At 46.2% G+C, this 24,697-nt stretch overlaps 1 protein-coding gene and 1 long non-coding RNA gene across 5 annotated transcripts; one reads left to right on the top strand and one right to left on the bottom strand.

Moving 5' to 3' along the window:
- Positions 1-739: 739 nt before the first annotated feature.
- RNF169 (ring finger protein 169) lies at positions 740-23,281 on the top strand. 4 transcript variants are annotated; one of them, XM_081197391.1, is made up of 7 exons: positions 740-889; positions 8,139-8,215; positions 11,143-11,289; positions 14,390-14,502; positions 15,162-15,258; positions 16,802-22,205; positions 22,266-23,281. In XM_081197391.1, the coding sequence occupies exons 3-6, from the start codon at positions 11,266-11,268 to the stop codon at positions 18,005-18,007; spliced, it is 1,440 nt and encodes a 479-aa protein (XP_081053517.1). In that variant the 5' UTR covers positions 740-889; positions 8,139-8,215; positions 11,143-11,265; the 3' UTR covers positions 18,008-22,205; positions 22,266-23,281. The 4 variants fall into 4 exon arrangements, with proteins under 4 accessions (XP_081053517.1, XP_081053515.1, XP_081053518.1 ...); XM_081197389.1 differs by lacking the exon at positions 740-889 and adding an exon at positions 1,297-1,500; XM_081197392.1 differs by lacking the exon at positions 740-889 and adding an exon at positions 7,781-7,893.
- Positions 5,782-7,232, bottom strand: LOC308588839. Its single transcript, XR_014008915.1, has 2 exons — positions 7,091-7,232; positions 5,782-6,672 (listed from the first exon to the last, which is right to left on the bottom strand). It is a non-coding gene; the product is annotated as an uncharacterized lncRNA (long non-coding RNA).
- Positions 23,282-24,697: the final 1,416 nt, after the last annotated feature.

Below are 24,697 nucleotides of genomic sequence, written 5' to 3'. Positions count from 1 at the left end.
TTGTGGCTTCTGGATGCTTCCTCGCTTTTGACTTTCACGTGTAAAAAGCTTCATATATATATATATATAACTGATACTTATAGTTGGTGTGTGACAGACTATGCATTGCAAACAGGAAAAGTGAACCAAATAGGGAGCTGACCTGAGAAACAATGTTTTATATACAGGGTGAGTACTTTAAAAGAGGCCCCATGGATACTCTTTTAAAAGACTCACCCTGTATATATATAAAATCAGAAACTAGGATAGCTTCTGTAAATCAGGGACTTTCCCAGGCAAAAAGAGAGCCTTGGAAGGTCTGAGATGGGTCTGAGTTTGAGACTTTATATCACACACACATTGTGTGCTATATAAACACGTTGTTTTTGTAAATATGAGTTTTATCTGAATACCCCGTTACACAACACACACACGAGAGATCCGTCTCTGTATTCTCTCCCTCCGTGATATGCGAGACACACGTTACATATACACCCTTTTCGTGTAAATATGCGTATGTTTAGACACAGAGACACGCGTGTTTCCAGTCACTTTATTTGCGTTCATTGGCAACGTGCAGCCGTGTAACGTGAGGGAAAAAACCGGGGCGAAAAAGCAAGCGACGCCCGTGAGGGCTGAGGCGGTGGTGTCACTTTATACAGGAGGAGGAGGAGCCTCCTTCCCGGCCCGCTCCTCTGACTGGGCGCGGCCGAACCACCCTCGCCCGGTTATTGGGTGTGGGAGAGAAGTGGGCGGGGCTCCGGCGGCGGCCGAGGCAGGCGCGGGCCTTTTCCCAACCGTCGTCCGCGGCGCGCGCATTAACGGACTACCCTCCCCCGCCGCCACCATCACAAACAAGCAGCAGCGGAGGCGGAGGCTGGCGGTGGAAGGGCTCATGAATATGGAGGAGGTGGGCGTGGCCGACGCGGGGGCTCCTTTCCCTCCCCTCACGCCGTGAGAAAATGGCGGCGGCGGCAGCAGCATCGGCGGCGGCGGCGCTCGGCGTCCGGGCCGCGGGGTCTCCGCCGCCGCCTCCGCTCCTGCGACGGGGCCGGGGCCGGAGGAGGCGGCGCCAGGGCGGGCCTGAGGAGAAAGAGGCGGGGGCGGAGGGCGGCGGGCCCCGGTGCGCCTGCGGGCCGCGGCGCTGCCCGCCTCAGGGCCCCGGCCGCCCGTTTTGCCGCAGCCGCCTCGGCAGCTTCTCGCAGCCGGTTCGGGCCCCCTCGGAAGGCGAGACGCCGCCGCCGCCTCCTCCGCCACCGCCCGCCCAGGCAGAGCGAGGTGCGGCGCCCGCCCGTGCGCGACACGTATCGTGTGAATGGGTTACGTGTGCGCGTGCGAGAGAGTGAGAGTAGGAAATGCACGCGACTCGCTGACGTTGTCTGGGCGCGGGCGTGTGCCTGCTCGCGTTTCTGCCTACGTGGGCAGCGGAGCCTCGGGGTGTGTGTGGTTTTTGGACAGGCGCCTCAGTTGCCAGAGAAGCACGTCGGGATGCGCCCAGGCGAGGCGCGCGTGTGTGAATGGGTAAATTTCACGGGGGCGGGCGTAGGCGCCCGGGTCTGCGGGCAGGTGGCTGTTGTTGATTAATTAAATTTGCATTCGTAGATCTCGGGCCAGTTCGCAACATGAAAAACACAAAATGCAAACACGAAATTCCGAGGGGCTGTGTCACGCGGGGACAGCAGCTCTGCGTGGGGCTTCGCCCGAGAACGCAGTTTATTTCTAGCTAAATGGACACAGGCTTAAGATGCGTGTGGTGGCTGCGGTGGTTGTTTTGCAATGCCTTCAGAGCAAATGAGAGAGCCGGATGATGCGTGTTGGCCCACCTTTCAGGTGACCCCAAAGACCCGTGTTTTCCACCTGCTTTTAACCACTCTCTGCGAGTCTTGCTGAAATCGGTTCCTTCAAGCTTTATTTCCAGAAGTACCCAGAAATAATTGATCGCTTTCTTAAACCTTAATACCCAGAGTTACAAAATGCAAGTTGGCTCCCCAAAAAGAATGGTTTTAGGGAATTTGCTAACCACAACATTGGTGTGTGTGTGGGGGGGTGTTTGTTTGTTTGAAAACATCAGCCGTGTGCTGGAGGTCCATGTTTTATACATCTTTGGTGCACTCGAAGGAGGAGTGTAACAAGCACATGTATTGTGCAGTCAGTTGCAATTGGCTGTGCTCTTTTGTGTTTGCATTCTTATCTTGTGCATTGTCCTCACCCCGTGGCACAGTTGGCATCTGTCTGAAGTGTACAGTGGTGCCTCGCAAGACGAAAAGAATCCGTTCTGTGATTCTCTTCCTCTAGCGGTTTTTTCGTCTTGCGAAGCAAGCCCATTGACGGATTAGCGGATTAGCGCTCTTAGCGGCTTATCTGCTGATCGGATCAGCTGATAAGCGGCTTAGCGGCTTAGAAAAAGGGGGGAGGGGGGGGGAAACCAGCAGGAACTCGCAAGACAGTGTCGTCTTGCAAAGCAAGCCCATAGGAAATTCGTTTTGCGAAGCACCTCCAAAACGGAAAACTCTTTTGTCTATAGAGTTTTCCGCCTTGCGAGGCATTCTTCTTGCTGGGCACCACTGTATCCTGTGAAGTGAAGGAGTCATTCAGGGGAGCAATCTCTAGACATTCCCCGTCCAATTTTCTTTCTTTATTGCCTTTATATCCCACTTTCTCTCCCAAGTTGCTCAAGGTGTATTCTTCCTCCCCATTCCCCCCCCCCACAACAACCCTGTGAGGTAGGTTAGGCTTAGAACTAGCCCAAGGTCACCCTAGGACAGCGGTTCTCAACCTGTGGGTCCCCAGATGTTGTTGGACTACAACTCCCATCATCCCTGAGCTCTGGCCTTGTTAGTTCAGGGTGATGGGAGTTGTAGTCCAACAACATCTGGGGACCCACAGGTTGAGAAAGGCTGCCCTAGGAGTTTCATGGCTGAGCTGGGATTTTAGCCCTGGCCTCCCAGCTCCTGGTCTCTAACCACTACACCACATGGGTTGATCATCCGTTGGCTATGGGGCATGGGCAGTGTGTGTGCATCGACATCCAGCGCACAGGACTTCCGGGCGTGTTATTGTGAGGCTTTTCAAGTGCGTGTTAACCAGAGGTACCAAACAGTACAGCCTTTGTGGGTCTCAAGTGTTGTGATAAATTTAGTGCCTGATTGACTGGGTGTGTGAGGCTTGCTTTCAGTCAGGTGTTGAGAGGAGAGGTGGACAGAGGAGAATGTAGCATTGAAAGCCCAAGGAATGTATTGTGTTGTACATTTGGGCCACAGACCACTTCATCAGTGTACAGTCATACCTTGGATTGAAGTAGCTTTGGGTTGAGCTTTTTCAGATTGTGCTCTGTGGCGACCCGGAAGTAACGTGTTCCGTTGCCTCCGTGTTTCACTGCTCACGCATGCGCAGACGGTCAAGATGACATGAGCAGAAGCAGCAAATCGTGATGCGCAGACGCGGGTTGCGTTCGCTTCAGGATGCGAACAGGGCTCCAGAATGGATCCTGTTCACATCCAGAGGTACCACTGTAAAGAGAAATGGGATGCGTTTGGTGTGTGAGTTAATGACTGCTTGGGTGTGATAGTCATGCACATTGGGAAAAGGCGTATACATCCTAATTGTTTGTGGAGCACAGTGTTATTAGAACAATATGACACTTAGTAAGTGAGGTGATGTTCCTAAGAACAAGAGGTTGGCTGTGTAATGATGCATATACAAAATATTTTTTCTTAGTCTGCTAATTTCCTGTTCTTGGTTACTGATGGAACGATGGCCACTCCTTGAATCACTTACATGGATTGCAATTGTACACAAACATAAGATGATTCTTTTTTTAGTCACTCTGCCTGTGTATTTGAAAACAACTAACACTCATGGTGCTGAATTAGTCCAAAATATATTTCACATGTTGTAAAGCAGGGCTTTGTGTATGTGTGTTTGAGAGTTTTATCATGGAGTGGGAATTTGCACCTTTTAAACATGCTCTGGAGATGAGCAAGTGTGAGTTTAGTTTTGCTTCTTGTGTTGGTTATATATTTCTTGAATTTGTGGGTAGATGTGTTGAATGTTCTGGACATAGAATTAAATCATAGAATTGTAGAGTTTGAAGGGACCACAAGGGTCATCTAGTCCAACCCCCTGCAATGTTGGAATCTTTTGCCCAACATGGGCCTCGAACCCACAACCCTGGGATTAAGAGTCTCATGCTCTACCTACTGAGCTACATAATGTATGCTGGACACATAATGCTGCTACAAAGAAGCAAGATTTTCCTAAGGTGTATACAGGGAACGGTCCTGTCACATCTTTGGTCAAAGGTGCAAGGGTGACTTGGACTTACTGTTATTCTCCAATTCCTACTGCCTTCGGCAAGGTTGTTAATCAGTCCTAAAGCAAGGGATTTGATGGGTTTTAACAACCACCACTACCTTGGGCACTGAATCGGATGTCTTGAGTAAATTCAGTTTTGTGCCATTTTCCTTTACTTGTCTGGGCTGGATCTCCACTAACTAGATTACCTTCATTTTGTCTGACCTGTGTCCAGGGCTGAGCCCTTCTTTTTTCTTGTTATTGAGAGAGCGTTCCTTGTGCAACAGGTCCCTAGATTCCAGTGTGCCATAAAACTTTGTGTTATCTACGCTGAAAACCTTTTCATCTCTAAAAGCACTTCAGTGCCACTAATTTTATCGGCTCCCCCATAAACTTGCAGTTTCTGGTAGTTCTGGTCTGCTGTACAACTACAGAAAAGAATGAATAGCTTAGTGTTGGATGGAAAGTCTGGGTTAGGTGTAGTTTGACAGGTTTTCTGAAAACTGCTTTTTGAAATTGACTATTCAGTTCAGGAGAATTCCTCAGATAACGCTGTGTTGAGCTTTGGCCTGCAAGTTGCACTTTTGCCACTCCTTGATGTCACCTGAGGGGGACACAAAGAGTTAAGGTGGAGTCTTGTGAATCTTCAGATCTCAACCGTTGGCTTTCTTTCTTTGAACAGAAGTCACTGGCTGATTCTTGAGCACACAAAATAGGGGTTGTAATTGCGGGGGGGGGGAGTGCACAGCAACATTCCGCTGTTGGTTTGATTTTGGGAAATTGCAAATGAAACGAATTAATTTATTTTCTGTTATCATATGTACCAGGTTACATTTGTTTGCAATATCCAGCTCTTCTATCTAAATTGGATTATCAGAATGGACAAAAGTGTTCTATGTCAAGATTGTGTATGGCATTGTTTCAGGTTAACTAAACGCAGTAAACTGTCACAAACATGTTAAGAAATAGTTTATTCAAAGTCAATTTTTCTTCCCTAGCTTCAAGCATCTAGGCACTGACCAAACTCTGACCTGTTAAACTTCAGAGAGGGTCTTCTGCTTTTAGGCCTAGCCCTGCCCTGGTCATTAAACTTCCTCAAATAGGAAACTGGATTTTGTTTTGTTAATCTAGGAAATTCTGTCTAGTCTTGAGCAACAGTTCTGTCAGATTTCATACAACCCAATGTTGGGTCACTTCAGAGCAACGTCTGCCATGGGGACATGCTGTTTTGTCTTTGTGTACTCGTGCAAGGTTCCCCTAAGTTGCTAGATCTGTCTCTCCATACACACACTTTTCTTCTTCTTTGGCGATCACTCGTAGCCGAGTGAGATTGTCTTCCATAAACACGGTTTTAACAATGAGTCCATAAGTGACTGAGGAGGCCAATTCTGGATCCACGTCGTTCCATAGTGGGGACTTTGGTTTCTGGGTGGGAGTTGATCACGGTGTGGATTTGCCATTCATGCCTTCCTCCTAGCACGTTTCTCCCTTGCTTCCTGAGTTCGAGTGTCTTCAAAGCCCATGACACCTTTGGTAAAGGCTGTTCTCCAACTGGTGCGCTTGCAGACCAGTGTTTCCCAGTTGTCAGTGTTTATACTACATTTTTTAGATTTGCTTTGAGACAGTCTTTAAACCTCCTTTGTTGACCACCAGCATTACTCTTTCCATTTTTAAGTTCGGAATAGAGTACAGTCATACCTCGGGTTGAATGTGCTTCGGGTTGAGCGCGTTCGAGTTGCACTCTGTGGCAACCCGGAAGTAACGGAGCGTGATATTTCTGGGTTTCACCGCTTGTGCATGCGCAGATGCTCAAAATGACGTCACGTGCATGCGCAGAAGTGGCAAAAAGCGACACACGCGCGCGCAGATGTGCTGTCGCTAGTTACGTTTGCTCCTAGATGCGAACGGGGCTCCGGAATGGATCCCGTTCGTATCTAGAGGTACCACTGTAGTTGCTTTGGAAGACGATCAGGCATCCAGACAACGTGACCAGTCCAACGAAGTTGATGTTGAAGAATCATTGCTTCAAAACTGGTGCTAAACCATTAAATGATTTTTTAAAAAATAAATAAAAAATCCACGTGTTGTGAGGCTTCCCTGGGCCCCGGCAGCTAAATTTTGCTCACTGCAGCTGACTGGCTTTGTAGCTTTGTGCATGCCTGTGTTATGGGTGCTGCTGGTGTGGGAATCTTGGTGTGTGTGCCCATGCATGCTCCTCCCCCTGTAGATTTATCGTGACCTTGTCCCAAGAAAGGCAAACAAACCTGTCTGCAAAGTAAAAGATACATTTTGCCACAAGAAAGGACTATTGAGAGGAAGACGTGGTTCCCTTTAAGCATTTCCACTCTGTTATACAATCATGCTCCCTTTCAAGTGATAGGGAAATTCAGGACAGGCTTCCTTTGTACAGTGGTACCTCGCAAGACGAATGCCTCGCAAGACAAAAAACTCGCTAGACGAAAGGTTTTTCCGTTTTCGATTTGCCTCGCAAGGCGAAATTTCCCTATGGGCTTGCTTCGCAAGACGAAAACGTCTCGCGGCTTTGTTTCCTTTGTCTAAAAACAAAGACATGTTTTGTTTATAAAGTTAATTTATTTTCCCTTCAATTTTTGAACTGCTCTTTACAGTATGTGTGACTTTAAAGAGCAGTTAATAAACTGTTGTTGTACCAAATTTGGCTTTGTTTCGACTTTTTTTGACCATAGGAACGCATTAATTGATTTTCAATGCATTCCTATGGGATTTCGTGCTTCGCAAGACGAAAAATTCGCTAGACGACAAAAATTGCGGAACGAATTAATTTCGTCTTGCGGGGCACCACTGTATAAAGGAGAGCACATTTAGAGACTCTTTGACTTTCTGGCAAATCCTGACTTTTCAAATGTTTGTTAGGGAAAGAATTGACATAAGTCCATTAACGCATGTATGCAGTGTGTGATAATGTACATTCAATGCTGGATGCAGGCACCTTTTTTGGGTGCTGTACACATGTCACCCCCATGTCATCTAGGGCTGGGCAATATGTCGATAAATCATCCAAAACCAGTTTGAAGTTCATATTGTGATAATGGCTTCATAATTTTTGACCTGGCAGTATATCACAAATGGGTGTTAGTAGTCCAATCTGATGCCTAGAAGAAGCACACAGTACATTTTTTATTTTTGCTTCTTGCACTCATGTCCACACACTTAACGTTTGAAAATAAACATGCCCACGTGATATTGAAATGGGTCCTGTGTTTTGTAACTTAAATGTGGAAAGTTTTCTTAAAGCTAGCTGGTGGTACTGTGTGGGCACAAATTGTGGATTGGCTAACCTGTCCCTTTTCAGCTTCTTATCAGTGACTTATATTTGTTTTGCGATAGTCTCTTCTTTGCAAACATGATGAGATAAAATTGGATGGCTTTATGGATGACTTGGTCTTGAATTCCTTTGTAGAAAATCTCTGGTTCCAGAGAGTGACTTGCCTGGGCATGTGTTTAGCCAAAGTGGGTGTGGTTTTTAAAGTTGCTGTTGAGCTTTTTACTAGAGATGGCATAGGAGGTAGTGCGACATTTTGCTCTCCAGCTGCAGGACATCTATGTGCGCGAACCCTGCTTAGTTTCACTCAAGTTGCATAGGTAGGCTGACATTGTTGCACTTGATTTTTTAAAAAAGTTTTGAGAGGCTAGGGGCTGCTTTTTGGATCGTTATTTTAGCATGCAGTTGCCAAGTGGATTCATCTCCTTGTGGTGAGCCCCAATATGAGGGAGAAACATATTTCTGATATAGTAGTAAGAATAACCATGCTTAACTGCATTTCTGTAGCATTTCAGTGAATTCTCAAAACGCTAAACAACTCCTCCACCCCTCTTTCTGCCGGCAGATTTTATATTCAGAGCACCCATCACGTTAAGCAAGCCTGGAGAGCTGCATGAGGAATACAAAAGCCAGCTACGAAAGGTAAGACAGTTGCATTCTGTGATAAATTATTGCAGCCATATCATCAAGACCAGGATGGTCAATTTGTGGCCCTCCATAAGTTTCTGGAGTCCACCACCCATCTTGCCTGACACTTTGGACCTTCTGGTGGGGCTTAGTGGGAGTTAGGAGTCCAACAATATCTGGAGGGCCAGAGTTTAAAGTTTAAAGCAGTCACTGCTACATGTGCCTAGTGTGCATCTGTCTCCAGCATAGAGCCAGTGTTTATTTTGTGCTCAACCTTTTGTAGTACTGACAGATACTCTTGGGGGCTGATAGGATCCATGCCCTATTTTTAATAAGCATTTTGCATTCAGGGGTGTTAAGGCATGCCGTAGACTCTTGCAGATTTCTGTTGTCTTGTCTTTCTGAATGTCAGATCAATTATCTATCTGTCTATCCATTTATTTACATCAAATTTATACACATCTCTGTAAATGTGAATTTGGGCAGTCTTTTACTACTGAGGGCGATTTAAAGTATGTTAATTGTTGTTCTCTTCCTTGACTAAGGAGGTTTGCTTGGGCACAGTTGAGAACTTCTGTTTCATTTTGTGGGAATCTTTCTCAGCCGTGGTAGAGGATGAGAGAAAGAGATTAGGTGGAGCAAAGGAGATAACTGCGCAATGTTTTCCATGCTTTCTGCAAATTATTATTGCAAGAGCTCCCAACCCTTGTAGACCTGTGGAATGTTGAGAGTGTGCCAGAGCTGTACACCTCAGTTTCTCTTCTTCCCTTGCCACTCCCAGTGCTGTCATGACACACAGATGTTGATCCAAGTCATGGATCTTTGTGGATCTTGCGTGGTTTTTACATGGGGTGCCATCAAAATGACAGTACACACCCATGGATGCGCTTGGGGGGGGGGAATCCCTTGTAAAAATCACACAAATTGTATCATGTTTTTAATATTCAGTTGGGAGCAAATCCCTTGTAAAAATGACACAAATTGTATCATGTTTTTAATATTCGGTTGGGAGCCGCCCAGAGTGGCTGGGGAAATGGGCGGGGTATAAATAATAAATTATCATTATTATAAATTCAAGTTGCTTTGTTTTATTTCCACGGGATTCTACATTTGCCAGGCCCATGGAAAAGCAAGGAGGACACATGCCTGCAGGGTGCTGTGTGTGCCTGTGTTGTGCAAGTGCTTTGTCTTTTGTGGGGCAGAAGACATTGTGCAAACCAGGCATGATCCCCACACCCTTACTCATGCCTCGTTATCGCTCTGCTCATTACCCTCACCTCTTCCATCATTCTTTTTCCATCTCCATTGCTCTTTTTGCCCCTACCATCTCCTCCTTAAAACTATTTTCACTAGGTGGTTGGACACACTTCCAAGCAGTCCCCTAGCTACCCACCATTTAAATTTTCTCCAGAGGGACTCTAGGCCCCATGTACTTTGCTTGGTAAAGCACCCAGTTGCCCAGTAGAAATAGTTATTAGTTTTTAATCCTCCGTGAAGAGCCTTCTGGGCGATTCATTCAAAACTGCAGGATTATAAATAAGATAGCACAGTTGCCTACTGGCCACCAGAGGGGGGAAAATAGAAATGTTCTACATGCAGTATCATAGAGGTGAAATAATGAATTCCTTATACAGATCTTGTGGTTTTAAAGCCTGCAGCAGCAGAAGCCTGGTGACTTTAGGAAAGGGAAGCTGGGAATTGCATATCCTACACAGCTTCCTTGTTGAAACTGCGCTAAGATTTTCTTCATGCTGTAGAAGCATTTCTGGCAATAGTTCTAATGATTTCCTTTACAGCAATTGAGGAGACGATGTTTTCAAGAAGTGTTTCTGGGGCTCTGACTCTGCCACGTGTGCAGTTGGGAGACAGCTTTTTGTTCACTTCCTGTTTGGCTTGCAGGCCCTGCTCTTTTTCTTCAGACACACTGGCAGAACTTAGATGTGCTTCCTCTCAATGTTTAAACACCTTTTCTGAACTTTAAACTGCGCCCAAAGGAAGCAGATTCCTAAACCTATGCTCAGGTGGGACATATAGATTGTCCAGTGCCTAAATTCAGGAGTTGCTGCCAAGTCTTGGCATTTAGTCCTATGCTGCACCTGATCTTTTCACTATAATTTTTGCATAATAGATAGGAAAATAGGAGTCAGTCCTTTGCTCCATCTTGCTCAACATTGTCGACACTGACCGGCCATCTCTCTCCAGGGTTTCAGACCAGACATTTTCAGCTCTACCTGAGATGTCAGGGTTTGGTTCTGAGACTTTTCTGCATGACGAAGAGCTGCAGCTCCAGTCTTCCCCATAATAAATGCCTTATTTTTTATTAATTTTTTTAAAAAGCAGAACCTTGCAACACCAAAAATAAGTAATTATATTTCTAAAATGGCTACCCTGAGCCAACTTAGGTCCTCTTATGGGTCCCCCTACCTTGAGTGGTGACCACAATAGGGGCCTTTTGATTGTGGGACCTGGATTCTGAAATGTTCTTCTCAGAGAGGCCTACATGATGCAGAGTCTGAGACCTTTTCAGTGCTAGGTGAAGACTATCTTCATTTGTTTCCACCTTTTAGTGTTTTCAGGTTTTAATGATGTGTTTTATCTGGATTTAACATTACCGTTGTTCAGCTGTTTTATTGTATTTCAATAGATTGCTTTGTTTTTAAGTTACGTTAACTGCTTTGGAGGGTTTTGCCTTAAAATCAGTGTAAAAGTCACTTCTCCAGGCTAAAGAGATCCAGGTCTTTCCATTATTTGTCATACAGTTTGGTTTCCAGTCTCCTCACTATCCTGGTCACCCGTCTTGGGACACACTGCAGTTGGTCAATGTCTCTCTTTAACTGTGGCACCCAAATGTAGCCGCTGTAATAAAACAGCTGCATTTTTTTAAAAAAGAGCAGCAGCCAAAGCAAGATTAAACCAGGGCATGAATTCTCATTTGCTTCTAGTTGAGGGATGAAAAACTGCAAGAAGAGAGAACCTCTGACGATTTTATTCACAAGCTGATTGTTGAGGACACCACTGATGCAGGGAAAAGAAAAACAGAAGATCAGAAGAAAGAGGAGTCCTTAATGGTCAAAATGACCCAAGAACGTGTAAGTAACTGTGGGTTGTGCTATGCTGCTTTGTCTCCCCACCACCAAAAAAAACCTGTATACCTACCTGCTATAGCCAGGGTAGCCTGGAGGCAACAGAAATTGAACCTTTTGTGGGCAAAGCATGTGCAGTGCCCCCCCCCAAAAAAAACTATGATTTAGTTACAGTAGGGTTACCAGATGTCCCCAGTTCCCAGGGACAGTCCCCGGATTTGCAAATCTGTCCCCGGACAAATTCCGTCCCCGGAATGTCCCCAGATTTGCAAATCTGTCCCCAGGAAACGTGGCAGCAGCAGCCTCAGCAGCCCAGGGCCAGCGAGAGCCAACTGCGCTACCAGGCTGACTCTAGCCTGCTGACTGCCGCTGCCGAAGGAGAACTGGGGACGTGAGGCGGTACAGATCTCCTGTCCCCTTCCCACTTTGTTTTGACTGATTGGGGGAGGCTCGGGAGTTGCAGAGTTTTTAAAAAACTGCACATTTATGTTTCACAGGGTCCAAAAGAAGGGCTTTGCACCTTGCCTGGCAGAGAAACCGTGCGCCTTGCGCCCTTCCTGGGCAACAGCCACCCGCCCGCGACTCCCGAGCCTCCCCGATCTGTCAAAACAAAGGGGCAAGGGGGCAGGAGATCGGGGGAGGCTCAGGAGTCACAGGCATGTGGCACGCCATTGTCCAGTTTTTTTTTAAAACTCTGCACATTTATGTTTCACAGGGTGCAAAAGAAGGGCTTTGCACCTTTATACAATATGCACGTGTGCTTGGGACCAGGGTCTTTTGCCTCGCCATCCCCACTACTGACTCCCTGTTGCTACTCAACTTCCTAAAAAAAAAAGTGTCCCCGGATTCATTGAAAAGAATCTGGTAACCATAAGTTACAGTCCATATGGTGGATGTAGGATAAAAAAAAATACTGCTGCTTTTAATGCAGAAGCCAATAATTTGGGTGTTCCTCCTAGAAATATCTTGCAGACACTAGGGTCTATGTCATGTGACGATGGCACACTGTCTTCTCCTGGGACTTAATTGTCAGGTTCATGGCCACACCAAATTCAGTGCAGAATTGAAGGAGGAACCTTTGAGACCTTGTTTCCTCCGGAACGTCTTGCCGTAGGAAGCCACAGATTTTGTTGTTCAGCTGTGTGAACCAACACAGGACAAAGATGCCCACGAATATGGACTGCAGGGATTGAAAGTGCTGAGCGGGCTCCTCTTCCCTAGCTGTAACTACATGAATGTGTGGACAGAATGCTGAGTGGGATGGGAGAAGGGGGCATCTAACTTGGGTCAGCAACATAAGGCCCGTGGGCCACAAGCGGCCCACGGGGGATGTTTAACCGGCTCCCAAGCCGCCCCCGAACCAAGCTGCCCGTGCACTGCACTAAACTGGCACAGCGCGGTGCGGGGACTTTCTTCCGTGGCGCCAGAAATCGTGTCTGTGCAAACACCGAAAATTGCGGGCGCTCTCTCTCTCATACATGCGATCCGGCCCACAGAGGGATCTCCGCTGGTGTGAACTGGCCCAGGCGAGGTAAACTTTGCCGACCCCTGATTTACCTAGATGACAACCCTAACCTTAAAACTTTGCTCATAAGAAAGCCTAGTTGATTTCTGTAGGACTCGCTTTCAGACATGTGTATCAAGAGGTACAGAGTAATCTCCCATGGGATGTTGATGAGCTAAGGATTTTAGGACCCAGGCATAGAAACTAGATTGGCTAGTATCCCTTTCCCTCTGTAATTCCCCGGTGACTGGTATTCAGAGGCATACTCCCTGTGATGTTGGATATAAATCTAGCCATCATGACGTATTAGTCGTGGATAGCCATAGCTGCCATAGTACAATGGTATCTTGGGTTCCAAACACTTTGGGTTCCAAACTCCGCTAACCCGGAAGTAGTACCTTGGGTTGAGAACTTTGCCCCAGGATGAGAACGGAAATTGCGCAGCAGCGAGAGGCCCCATTAGCAAAAGTGCGCCTCAGGTTAAGAACGGACCTCGAACGAATTAAATTCGTAACCCGAGGTACCACTGTATTTTAGTCCCTTAACTCTGAAATCATGTGGCTATATACTGGTCAGGATTTTACTCTTGTGAGTTTTTTTACATAACAACAACAACAACAATTTTATTATTTATACTCCGCCCATCTGGCTGGGCTTCCCCAGCCACTCTGGACGGCTTCCTAAAATATTAAAATAATGTAATACATCAAACATTAAAAGCTTCCCTAAAAAGACTTCCCTGAGACTTTGCAGTGATGAGGAACGGCTAAGGGAGCTGGGCATGTTTAGCCTGGAGAAGAGGAGGTTAAGGGGTGATATGATGGCCATGTTCAAATATATAAAAGGATGTCACATAGAGGAGGGAGAAAGGTTGTTTTCTGCTGCTCCAGAGAAGCGGACACGGAGCAATGGATCCAAACTACAAGAAAGAAGATTCCACCTAAACATTAGGAAGAACTTCCTGACAGTAAGAGCTGTTTGACAGTGGAATTTGCTGCCAAGGAGTGTGGTGGAGTCTCCTACTTTGGAGGTCTTTAAGCAGAGGCTTGACAACCATATGTCAGGAGTGCTCTGATGGTGTTTCCTGCTTGTCAGGGGGTTGGACTCGATGGCCCTTGTGGTCTCTTCCAACTCTATGATTCTATGTAGAAATCTATTTGACAGTGATGTAAATCACCTTCAGACACAGAGGCAGTATCCCTTTGCATTCCAGCCTCTGGGGAAGAATAGTGGGAGAAAGAGGCGTTTGCCTCTGTGTCATGCTTTCGGGCTTCCCAGGGGCATCTAGTTGGCCACCAAGGGAAGCAGGATGCTTGACAAGATGGTCTTTGATCTGATCCAGCAGAAAGGCTCTTCTTTTGTTCTTCTCCTGTTGTCTCAAATTTGGTTACTGCCAACAAATCCCTCTGCTCAGTGCGTACTTCAAACGTAACTGCTCTGCGGAACGGAGGCTGAAAACACTGTTGGAAGAAGCAGTGAACTGCCAGAGTGAGGCTGTTTGTGGTCCACTGTATGCCACATTGGTACTTTTTGTGAGTTGGTGGTTTAAAAGATTGTTATAAATAAGGAAAGTGTCAACTAATCTTTCCTTGATTCCTTCAGTTTCCTGAACGCCTCTCTGATTCCGAGAATGAGGAACCATTCCAGGGCAAATCTTCACATCGGTCAGCTTTTGTCTCCAAGGGAAGCACCTACTCAATAGCATTGGTGGCAGGGTAAGTCCTTGGCCACTCTCTGGGTTGTCTTTAGGGGAAAGTTCCAGCTAAGACAGTGGAGGTAGGTGGGGCAGGGAATATGAGGAGAGTGAGCAGATGACTCTGTACTGTGTTATAGCGGCCCAGAATTTGTTCCTGGAACAAACTGCAAATTAGAAACCACTTCGAAATTGTGTGCACATTTATGCAGATGTGTTACAGGGACTGGGGCACAAGGAAATTGTGACTCCTGGTTTTTGTGGAGCTGTAAGGGGGGGCAGTGTGGCGTGAAGGGGCAATTTAGCTGGATTTTGTTTGCCTGCTTTGAAATCTTCTTGGCAATCATGTGGACCAGAAATGCTGAACAGTTGGAGCTCCTCTCTAGAAAGATTTCACAGCCCCTTCGTGTTCAGAGTGAGGGAGCTCTCTCTAGGTCATGGGCCATTAGTAAAAATAAATGGTTTCTATGCCATATCTGAAGTATCCTTATTACTAATGGGTTCACAACATTTAAAATAAAGCTCAGTCCATTAGATAGAGGGCTGAACCAGAACAGTACCTTGTTCAGTACATGTAAGTCTACCTGCATATATACTGTGGGTCTGTGCCCACAATGTAGGCATTGTGTTAATTTATTGTGCTTTTCCCACTAAACTTTTGTTTTCTTTACATTTTTTTAGAAGCTTGAGCTCCAAGGTAGAAAGGAGCCAGAGTTGCAACGATACCCTTCGAGAAAGATCCAAAAGCAGGCAAAGATCAGCTCCAGTCAGAACAAAGGTGATGATGATTTTGAAAATGGGGGCTATCATCTTGGGTTCCACTGCCTCAAAATGTCCTGAGCTATATTGTAAAGAGTCTTTGATTTGACCCGGGGACTGCTGCATCTGCTGGCTTTCTGTAATACTGAATGTGTGTTTCTTGACATATTCCTTTACTACTGCAGAGGGTCCTGTGGGTGCTTCCATGTGGCAGTTTGTTGTTGTCTCAAGCCAAAGAACCACCTAGCTTAGCACCCTCTTTCCACCAGGCCTTTGGTCAGGGCACAGCCTGACTCCCTCCTATGGCAATCTTCACAGAACCTTAGCCTAATGGTTGCCATCAATTTGATTTGAATTAATTGTATACTGAAATGGTTTTAGAATGTTGTACTATTTTATTGTTGTTAGCCGACCTGAGACCAGCTTCGGCTGGAGAGGGCGGGATATAAATAAAAATTATTATTATTATTATTATTATTATTATTATTATTATTATTATTTATTCGACCCCCCCCAGGCAGGACCTGAGTGCAATAGCGCTCTCCCTACTTCCCTCCCTAATCTCAGCAGCTGGTTTTCAGAGGCTTTTACTGTCTCCTGTAGTGGAGGTTGGATGCAGCCTTCATGGCTAGCAACCAGTGGGAGTCTCTTTCTCTATGAATTTGTCCATTAAAGTCACCTGTAGTTTGGGACATCGCTGCATCATTTGGGAGTGAATGCCGTAGTTTTAACTATGCGCTGTGTGAATAAGAACTTTCTTCTTTCTGTTCTGAATCTTCCATCATCTAGCTTCATCAAATAACCTTGGGTTCTTACTATTGTACTGCACTGTTCTGTCTCTGTCCCCTTTGCCTTCGCCATCCATAATCGTTATACACCACTATCATGCCTCCCTCTTTATCCACCTTTTCACTGAATTAATCCCCAAATGTTGTGTAACTTTTCCTCATTGGTGAATTGCTCCAGCCCCACAATCACTTCAGTCGTGTGTGGTTTTTTTTAACCTTCCAGCTCTCCAGTGTCATTTTTGAGGTGTGTGTTGATCAGAACTGCGCAGTACATCTAGTGTGGTTGTATCATAGTTTTGTATAACGTCGTCATGATATTGACAGTTGGATTTCCATTCCCCGTTTTTAATGATCTATAACATGGAATTTGCCCCCTTTTTTTGTAATGTGCTTGGAGGGCTGTGTTACAGCTGTTTTCGTTATTACCCTGAATCTGCCTTCCATGTTAATGTGCAGCAGCAGCAGTTCTCAACGTAATCTGTGAAAATCGTTTTTATCCAGTGGTACCTTGGTTTGCATATGTTTTGGATTACAAACACGTCAAACCCAGAAGTGCATGTCCCGGTTTGCAACCTTTTTTTGGATTGCAACCCATTTTATTTGGAGGCCCCATTGGCAAAAGCGCGCCTTGGGTTACAACCTGTTTTGGTTTACAAAAGGACGTCCGGAACAGATTGTGGTTGTAAACGAAGGTACCACTGTACTTTGTAAACCCCTTTTGGCATTAAGCTGTGTGTAAAATAGTTAATAATGATACCCACTTGCTCTTTGCAGATAAACCAGTTATCTGGCGCGCCTGCTCCCCTCGTTGGGGTTTTATCGTCCACCCAGAACAATCGCTGCCTCTCCGCCCCAGACCTAACAGCTGATAAGCGCCTTGTCTTCCATGCAGCTGCTTCCTTCTCTGTCCTCCAGAAGCCAGAGCGCTCGATCAGCCCCGAGAGCAATGACAGCATTTCAGAAGAACTCAATCACTTCAAGCCCATTGTCTGTTCACCCTGCACACCTCCAAAGCAGCTTCCCGACGGTGGAGTTCTCAGTCCTCTAATTATCAAGTCTACTCCAAGGAACCTAACGAGGAGTTTACAGAAACCAACCACTTACGAAGCCAGTCCCAGGATCTTGAAAAAATGGGAGCAGATATTCCAGGAACGGCAGGTGAAAAAGACTCTTTCTAAAGCCACCCTAACATCCCTGGCCCCAGAGGTGGGGGAAGATTTTCTGGTTCCTAGTGCGAATTCACTCGTCAAAGAGCCCCTGCAGATATCAAACGATGTGCTGCCGCCTGAAACCATCACGCACGTGCAGGCAGCAACAGACTGTTCGCCTTCCGTCTGTGTTTCAAAGTTTGAAAGCTCTGGCAATATCAGGAGAGACTTGGAGGTGGTGGAAGATTACCCCAAAGCACCCGTAGCGAGACCCAACGAAAGCACCCTAAACACCAGGATTTCTGAGGTCCCCAGCGCAAAACCAGCCTTGCGGCAGACGGAAACGTGTCTGAACGTCGATGCCAAAATGGTGACCCGGAAAGTGATTCGAGTCAGCTCGGAGTTTCCAGAGAACGGGGCCCTCGGCCCATCGGTCAAGGCGGCCGGCAGGAAGCAGCTGAAGTACCTGAACGAAAGTGAGCGGAGCAACTTCCCGAACGGCATCTGTATCGAGAAAGCCCTCGGCGACGAGGCCTCGCCTTTGAGGAGGGGCCGAAAGAGACAGTGCAAAATGAAGCACTTGGAACAGGCCGGCTCGGTCAAGAGACTGAGGCAGGTGGCCTGTCACCACGGAGCGCTGGCTGCTCCCGAACCTCCGAGGAAGAGGAGGAGGAGTGAGGTGGAGCAGAGGCTGAAGCAGGAGGAGGAAGACCGCCGGCTGGCCTTGCAGCTCCAGCGGAAGTTTGACAGCGAGAACAGGACAGTGGCAAGGCGGAAAGGGAGAGCAGATCAGTATTTCCTGCGGTCAAAGAGCACCACGGGTGCAAAGTAGCACTTATTGAACAATGTTGCCTTTTCTAGTTAATGTGAGGTTGCTCAAAATGATCTGGGAAGGAGGAAGACCTGTTTTGTTATCCTACCTCCCCCTCCCCCAATTGCGTTTCCTTTTTTTTTAATGGTGAGTTAAACCCAGTTCACTCTACAGTCAAGGTCTTTGCACAGATGTAGGCTACACTTTATTCTTTTTACTGAAGTTGCTTCTGAGACTCTTCAGACCCACTCACAGGAATGCATTAAAATTTCACTGATCAGAAGGGCATAGACCCGTGTCTACAGCTGAGTCCCATTGGTATGCAAACTGCTTCCAGGTTGTGAGTAGATGACACTATTGGATTGGCATTTTTTGTCACTGAAACCAGTTGCTGTAAGTGATCTTTTAACCTCAGGAGCAGCCTTGAAAGGGAGGGAGGCCAGTCACTTGAACTGTGGGATACACAGGAATGTATTTAAATATACAGTGTATTATTGAGCATTCACATCTATGGAGGGCTGTTTATACAGAACCCAAACTGATAACCTTTTGCCAGATCTGTGGCTGCTATTTGTGCTGTCCATCTCTTAACACCTGGCACAATCCGTTTGCATTGCCGTAGATTATTTTTTGATCCCAAGGCCATGTTAATAGGAGTCAGATTTGCAGTGTGCAAACACAAGGCTTCCCACTCTGGCGAGACAGAACTGAAGGCAGAGAAATTGCACCTAGCCTCTCTCACTACCATGGTGATTTGTTTGCTATCCCAAGCCTTTCTCTTGCTCCTCATCATGCACAGCTTTGGGGATATGACAGCAGTGGAATGACTTCTGTGACTGGAAATGTGTGTGGACGTGTTGTGTGAATGAGATGGCCATGGAAAGTGGATTCTGTTGAACTCTTCCAGTGTCTGGTTTTTGAGATTGCTGAGTTGAAAGGCCCAATGCAGATGACTAAACTGTCCCATTTAAAGTGGGTTTTGAATTGGAGATAGGTGGTGTTGGTACTATTTTCTGGACACCTGCCCTCACTTGGTCAGCAAGTTAAAGTTTCCACATGTGGAAGTGTGTCATATTTACAATCTCTTCAGCAATGCTTGTTTCCTAGTGTGCTGCAGAGGTTTGTTTTTTGTTTTGTTTTGCTGTATCAGGCTTTTCACAAGCCTGCTTTGTCGTAAGAATTTGAAGAGGATAAGTTGACTCATGATGACTTCAGAAGTGGCCACTGCAATCAGCCAGGTTTGTCCCACACTAGGAGTAGGTGTTTTTAAGCCCCTTTGAACTACGTAGCATGATAGATTGGCATTGAGGCCTCTGGGTTTGCTGCTCAAGAAAAGTTGAAAGCCACAAAAGGTGAAATACAGAGTAAATAGTCTATAAGTACATCACCCTAGTATGGTTTGAGCCAAAGAAGCTCTCAGTGGGTGGAAACTTGTAATCTCTAAAAACAGGTTGCAGTATAAAAATGCGCTTAGCACTTCAACAGTCACTTGTAGACCCAGGTTTCTGTGTTGTGCTGCTGTATCCCTTTGGAGGTGGGAAGCTAAAACTTGGCATACTCTTCTCAAGGCTTCCTGGATCACTGGCAAGAGAGCTACCCCCACCTGTCTTCCAGCCTGACTCATTCATTCCAACTCTGCCTTGCGGAGTTTCCTTGGTTATCCTGCAACTTCCTCTCTACAGCTGTTTGCTGGAGGGGCAGAGCTCTTGCGGTCTGCACTGTCTAGCATCAGCCTTGACACTTGCTTGGACCAAGCAAATCTGGCACGTAAGAGAATTCTCTAAAAACTATGTGGAGGAAAGTGTTGCTCTCACCCTTTGAACTAATTCCAAATTGGTTTGTTTTCCTGGCGAACAGAACTAGAATATGTTTTGGTTTCACTTTTGCTTCATTTCCTTAGGTCCTTACCATTCTATCATAGTTGGTTAGAAGGAAGCCCCACTGATTTCAGTGGGGCTCACTTTTTGGTAAGCTTGAGTAGAATTGCAACCTTCAATTTTGCTGATCTGTTAGAGACAGAAAACGCTTATGTAGAATGCAGTGTTTCCTTGCTGAAAACCTGGGAGCAATCGGTATTATTCTCATCATGCCAAAGACTGCCATTACAGTAAGGAAACCCTTATGGAGACCAGACCTTTTCAGGCCTTTTGGAAAAATGTGGCCCCTTGGTAAGAAAAGGGGATTAGAAGGATACTTCAGAGGAGAATTGGGCCTTAAAAACTTGGAAAGTATGAGTTCACTTCAGATGCTTATTTCAGCATAATCTCTGGTGAATGTAGAGCACTTTTTCCAAGTGATCACACTTCGAGTAACATAATTTGGGTGAGCTGATGATCATGTTTCTTAATGGGAATTTAGGATCATCACTGGAAGAACTATGTGGATTTCCAGTTCTTTTGTTGCACTACCACACACAGGTAGTCAGACTGTCTGTTCCGTGTTGTCCCGGTGCATGTTACAGGGGCTCAGCCCTCGAGACCCATTTACGGCCCAGTGACATTCCCTCCACCCCACAGGCCCTGGCAGGAGATGAATGCTAAAGGCTCCAGCTTAAGGCTGGCATGGAGCAACAGAGAGTATCACTCTGCCATGTCTCATTACTGGTAAAAACGAATGGGTGAGAGTGAAGGCCTCTTCACCCATGGATGTTAGACTTTTGATCAGTACACCCTCAGGGTGTACAGGTGATTTAAGTGAGTGCCAGAAACACAGGGCATCCTCAAGGTACACCTGTTGGCAAACTGGGATGGCAGAAGCAATGGTGAAGTCAGATGTGTGATATGGCCCTTAGGCCATAGAATTTGGGAAAGCATGGTCCTGGTCTTGACAGTCTGTGGGAAAGGTAGGGAAGCAAAGCTTTACCCATGTGGTATCTTCACACCAGCGGTCTCCTTCAGGATATGCTGTGAAAAAGTCTAGTGCCGTCTATGTGGTCTCAGACAAGAGACTGCCTATGGCTGCACTTTTCTTTGTGGGGTCATCAGGATTTCATGAGAAGAGGCACAAAGGACAACTCCACAAATTATATAGGAACAAACCCAGATTTTTGACTGATTGTGCGCTTGGAAGGAAAGCGAAGCCAATCTGAGCACCCTGAGGAATGTAATGTACCTGCACATAGCAGTGGACCATTTAAGTAGCCCTATGGCCTAAGGGGCACCCAGTAGCATTCTGGGACTTTCCTCCTTTTTGAAGGAAACACACCAGTTGCAAGAGCTCTAGCCCTCTTGCAAACAGAGATCTGCTATATGCTCTTGTAATACAGGGCAAGGTCTGGAAGTAGGTACAAGGCGCAATATTTGTTGTTTAGTTGTGTCCGACTCTTTGTGACCCCATGGACCAGAGCACGCCAGGCACTCCTGTCTTCCACTGCTTCCCACAGTTTGGTCACTCATGTTGGTAGCTTCGAGCAATATTATCCCCTGCGATTTTGCTGCGTGAAGCTCCAAACCGAAGCACATTCTGCAAGTAGATCTGTTCAGTGGGCGAGCAGCCTCAGCTTGGTGTTTCAAATGCAGGCATTCCGGAAGAGGGGTGTGTATGGAACGCAGACACGACTGTTTCAGGACGTGAACAAGATTCAGGAGTAGGAGGCCAAACAAGTCTCTTGCGTGTGTGTGTGTGTACATGTGTGTGAGCGAGAGATCACTTATTAGATGAAGTCATGGCTGTGAACCTCCCCGCCATGCGTCATTAACTAGTGGGGGATGTGGCGATGAACACTGCAGGGAGGTAATCTGACAAGAGGTAGTGTGCAGTCCTTACATCCTCTAAACTGATCCCTTAGGTAGGGCAAACTACTACTAGAGTGCTTTTGCCCAAGGTTTTGGCCGACCTGATGCCAAACACAAATCTCTTTGGACATATGAGCCTATAGGCTACTGAATGTATTAACGAGGCCCTTTAGTCTAGATAGATGTGGGGGGCCTTAATCTTGCAAGGTTGGTTGCCCACCTCATCGCCTAAAAGCGTGCCCGGGGTTTTTGTGTTTTCCTTGCCTTTGAGAGATCTGCCCTCATTTGGTCAGAAACTGACCCAGGCTTGCCTACTTATCAAGGAGAGCACTACCGTTGGGCCTGTCACGGAGGTCAAAGAGTGTCTTGCCATAAATGTCAGTGGGTGTGAACTTCCTGCTTACCTGCTCTTGCCTTTGTCAGACTTCTGGTTCCTGATGAGGTTTAAAAACGGGGTTCTGTTTATAGCTCAGTTGGCTGGTCAAGTGGGCTGCACAGCTCTATGGCACTTCCTCGTGGCCCCCAGGGGGTGGGAGGGGGGGTAGAGATCTTGACAGTGGGTGAATGAATGCAGCTGCCAAAGACACAATCTGACCCTGAAAATCCGCTCTGACCCTCTTGGATATCCCTGTTTGGAGAAGGGAGCGATGCAAGTTCTTCATTTGATTATGGATGTTGGTGGAAATAGCGAAGATGGGGAAAGTGCCAAAAGATTGGATTTTGTACGATGATTGTATTGCATTTTATTATATAACTGTCAGTATTCTTTCTCTTCAAATGTATTGTGGGGCATGTCACGGACTACAGGTCAAACCCAAGCACTTTGTTGAAGTTCTCTCAATGAAGGCAAAGGAAGAGGAAAGTACAAGCCTTAAAGACTTTCTATAATGCATTGATTCCCCCCCCCCAAAAAAAAAGGACAAAAAACAAACCTGGACATTGCTTCAACGAGCACCTGCAACGCTTCTTGTTGGGCTTTTAAAAAGGATCACGCTGGCATCTTGATTTTCATCTTTACCGGTGGATTAAGGCGGCCTTGCCTTCAGGAAGGTGCCGCCCAAAACCAGTTTCAGCTCTCGGAGAGGACCAGATGGAGTCGTTTCAAAGTAACATTCCTTGCCCAAGAACTGACTGGATGTGAAAGTCCATCAACCCATCTTCCTAAATGTTGTGTTACTAGGAATCTGATGGAAAACATTGTTCCTTTTCCAACTATTTCAAACACTGCAAGCAGGTATAGAATTAGCTATCCACTATGCAAACAAAGAAAACACCTTTTTTTTGGTTACCATTGGTGGGATTTTGTGTAAGCTAGGTTCTACTGGTGTTTACTGTCAGACTGTTCCCAGAAAAATTGATGTTGCTGCATTTATCTAATTCCCTTCTCTCAACACCCCCCCCCCCCCCGTATGCTTTAAATCATTTTGTGCTTTGGTGTGTATCCTCCGCTGGGTACCTGAAAACCAGTGCAGTACAAGACAAAGCATCATTTTGGAGATCGCAACTGAATCACTGTGGCTTCATCAGATTTTTTGATAAAACAAATCTGTTTACTGAGAAACGAATGTGTGTGTCTGTCTTTATGGGTAAAGGTACACAAGTCTCCCTCACTAAGTTCTTAGAAATGGATTTTGGGGGGTGGGGGAAAGGGGATTTGCAACAGTATAAATAAATAAATTGATGTCCTTTAACCCAACCCAGCTACAGATTCTAACACAATGAAATTGCATGCTTTCCTCAATCTCCCTCTTTGACAAGCCCCTCCACCTATAATAAGATAGTTGAGTTGACCAGGAAATGACTGGAGAGTGGATCATTTTTGTAGTTATTCAGCCACAACCCCCTTTAGCGTAGCTTTACCTACGTTGCCACCCTGAACAAGGATCAATACTCAACTAGCAGTCAGATAAATTGGAAGGGGGAGGGGACTTAGCCCATCTTCCATGCTGATCCAGCAGTGGTGATTTTAACACTTCTTTAGAAATGCTTTTATTTCTTCTATCTACTTACAAGTTTCTTAGAATTTTCCAAGGGCTACTCGGATGCGCACTCAGCAGCCTACGTATGCAAAAATTTGTGCCCTGCCTCTGTCTAGTAGTCCCACTGTACCAACAAGGTAGAACGCAGCCCAAGACTGGCTTGGGTTTCAAGGAATTTTAGAGAGTTCTGTGCAACAAAAATAGATTTTGATCTGAGAGATGTGCTTCATGCTCCAGAGAGGGGGCTCACAGAGGAAACAGGCCGAACTGATCTCTGGGCATGTGCCTTCATGCTCCATGTACATGCTCAGGGAATGAGTTGCAGGTATTCCGATGCATGGGCAAAAGAGAAGTGCTTGAATCTAGAGAAAACATGACGGTGACTCGGTGTGAGGAAGCCAAGCCATTCTGCCTGAGCTCATGGGAAAAAAGCCATGGGACTCGGAAGTCTGGACTATGAGGAAGAATGGGACTGAGGTGGGGTCCTGTGTGTACCTGATAGACTGCCGCTGGGGTGGCCATTGCTCTTTCCCTCCCTGCAGAACTGTACTAATTTAAGTGGTTGCCCTTTTAACCTCGGGTGGTCTTAAGAGGGAATTCTGCCTTGGTAAAAGAAACAGCAAGGTTTGGCCCATGAATTGCTACTGGGTGGTTTAGCTAACTGATCTGAAAAGACCACATCTGCAAATGCCAATTCTCTTCGAGCTCAGAGAGTGGATTGTGAAGTATTACCGGGTACGTAAAGCAGAATATTAACTGCACAATTACTTTAAGGATTAAATATTTAATTACTTTTTTTCCCCCCTAGAGCCACAGCCTAAGGGGAAAGGAAAGAGTCGGGGCAAGCGGTCGTGAGGTGTCGGGAGCAATTTAAACCTGCAACGCAAAAGAAGTGTGCAAGGGACAACATGCCCTTTTACCGACACCCCTGGTTTGGGGCAAGCAGAAGGGAAGTGGGGAAATGTCTAGCAAACTACATGGGCAATTGGGGTCTTACA

Source organism: Podarcis bocagei, assembly GCF_964188305.1.
Source record: "Podarcis bocagei genome assembly, chromosome: 6".
NCBI classification, from domain to species: domain Eukaryota; kingdom Metazoa; phylum Chordata; class Lepidosauria; order Squamata; family Lacertidae; genus Podarcis; species Podarcis bocagei.
This window is presented reverse-complemented; position numbering and strand designations above follow the sequence as displayed.

Excerpts from the sequence above, each read along its gene's own strand:
- RNF169 (XM_081197389.1), top strand. Across the intron at positions 11,290-14,389 it reads TCAAAATGACCCAAGAACGT|TTTCCTGAACGCCTCTCTGA; the intron begins GTAAGTAACTGT and ends TGATTCCTTCAG. Across the intron at positions 15,259-16,801 it reads CAGCTCCAGTCAGAACAAAG|ATAAACCAGTTATCTGGCGC; the intron begins GTGATGATGATT and ends TGCTCTTTGCAG.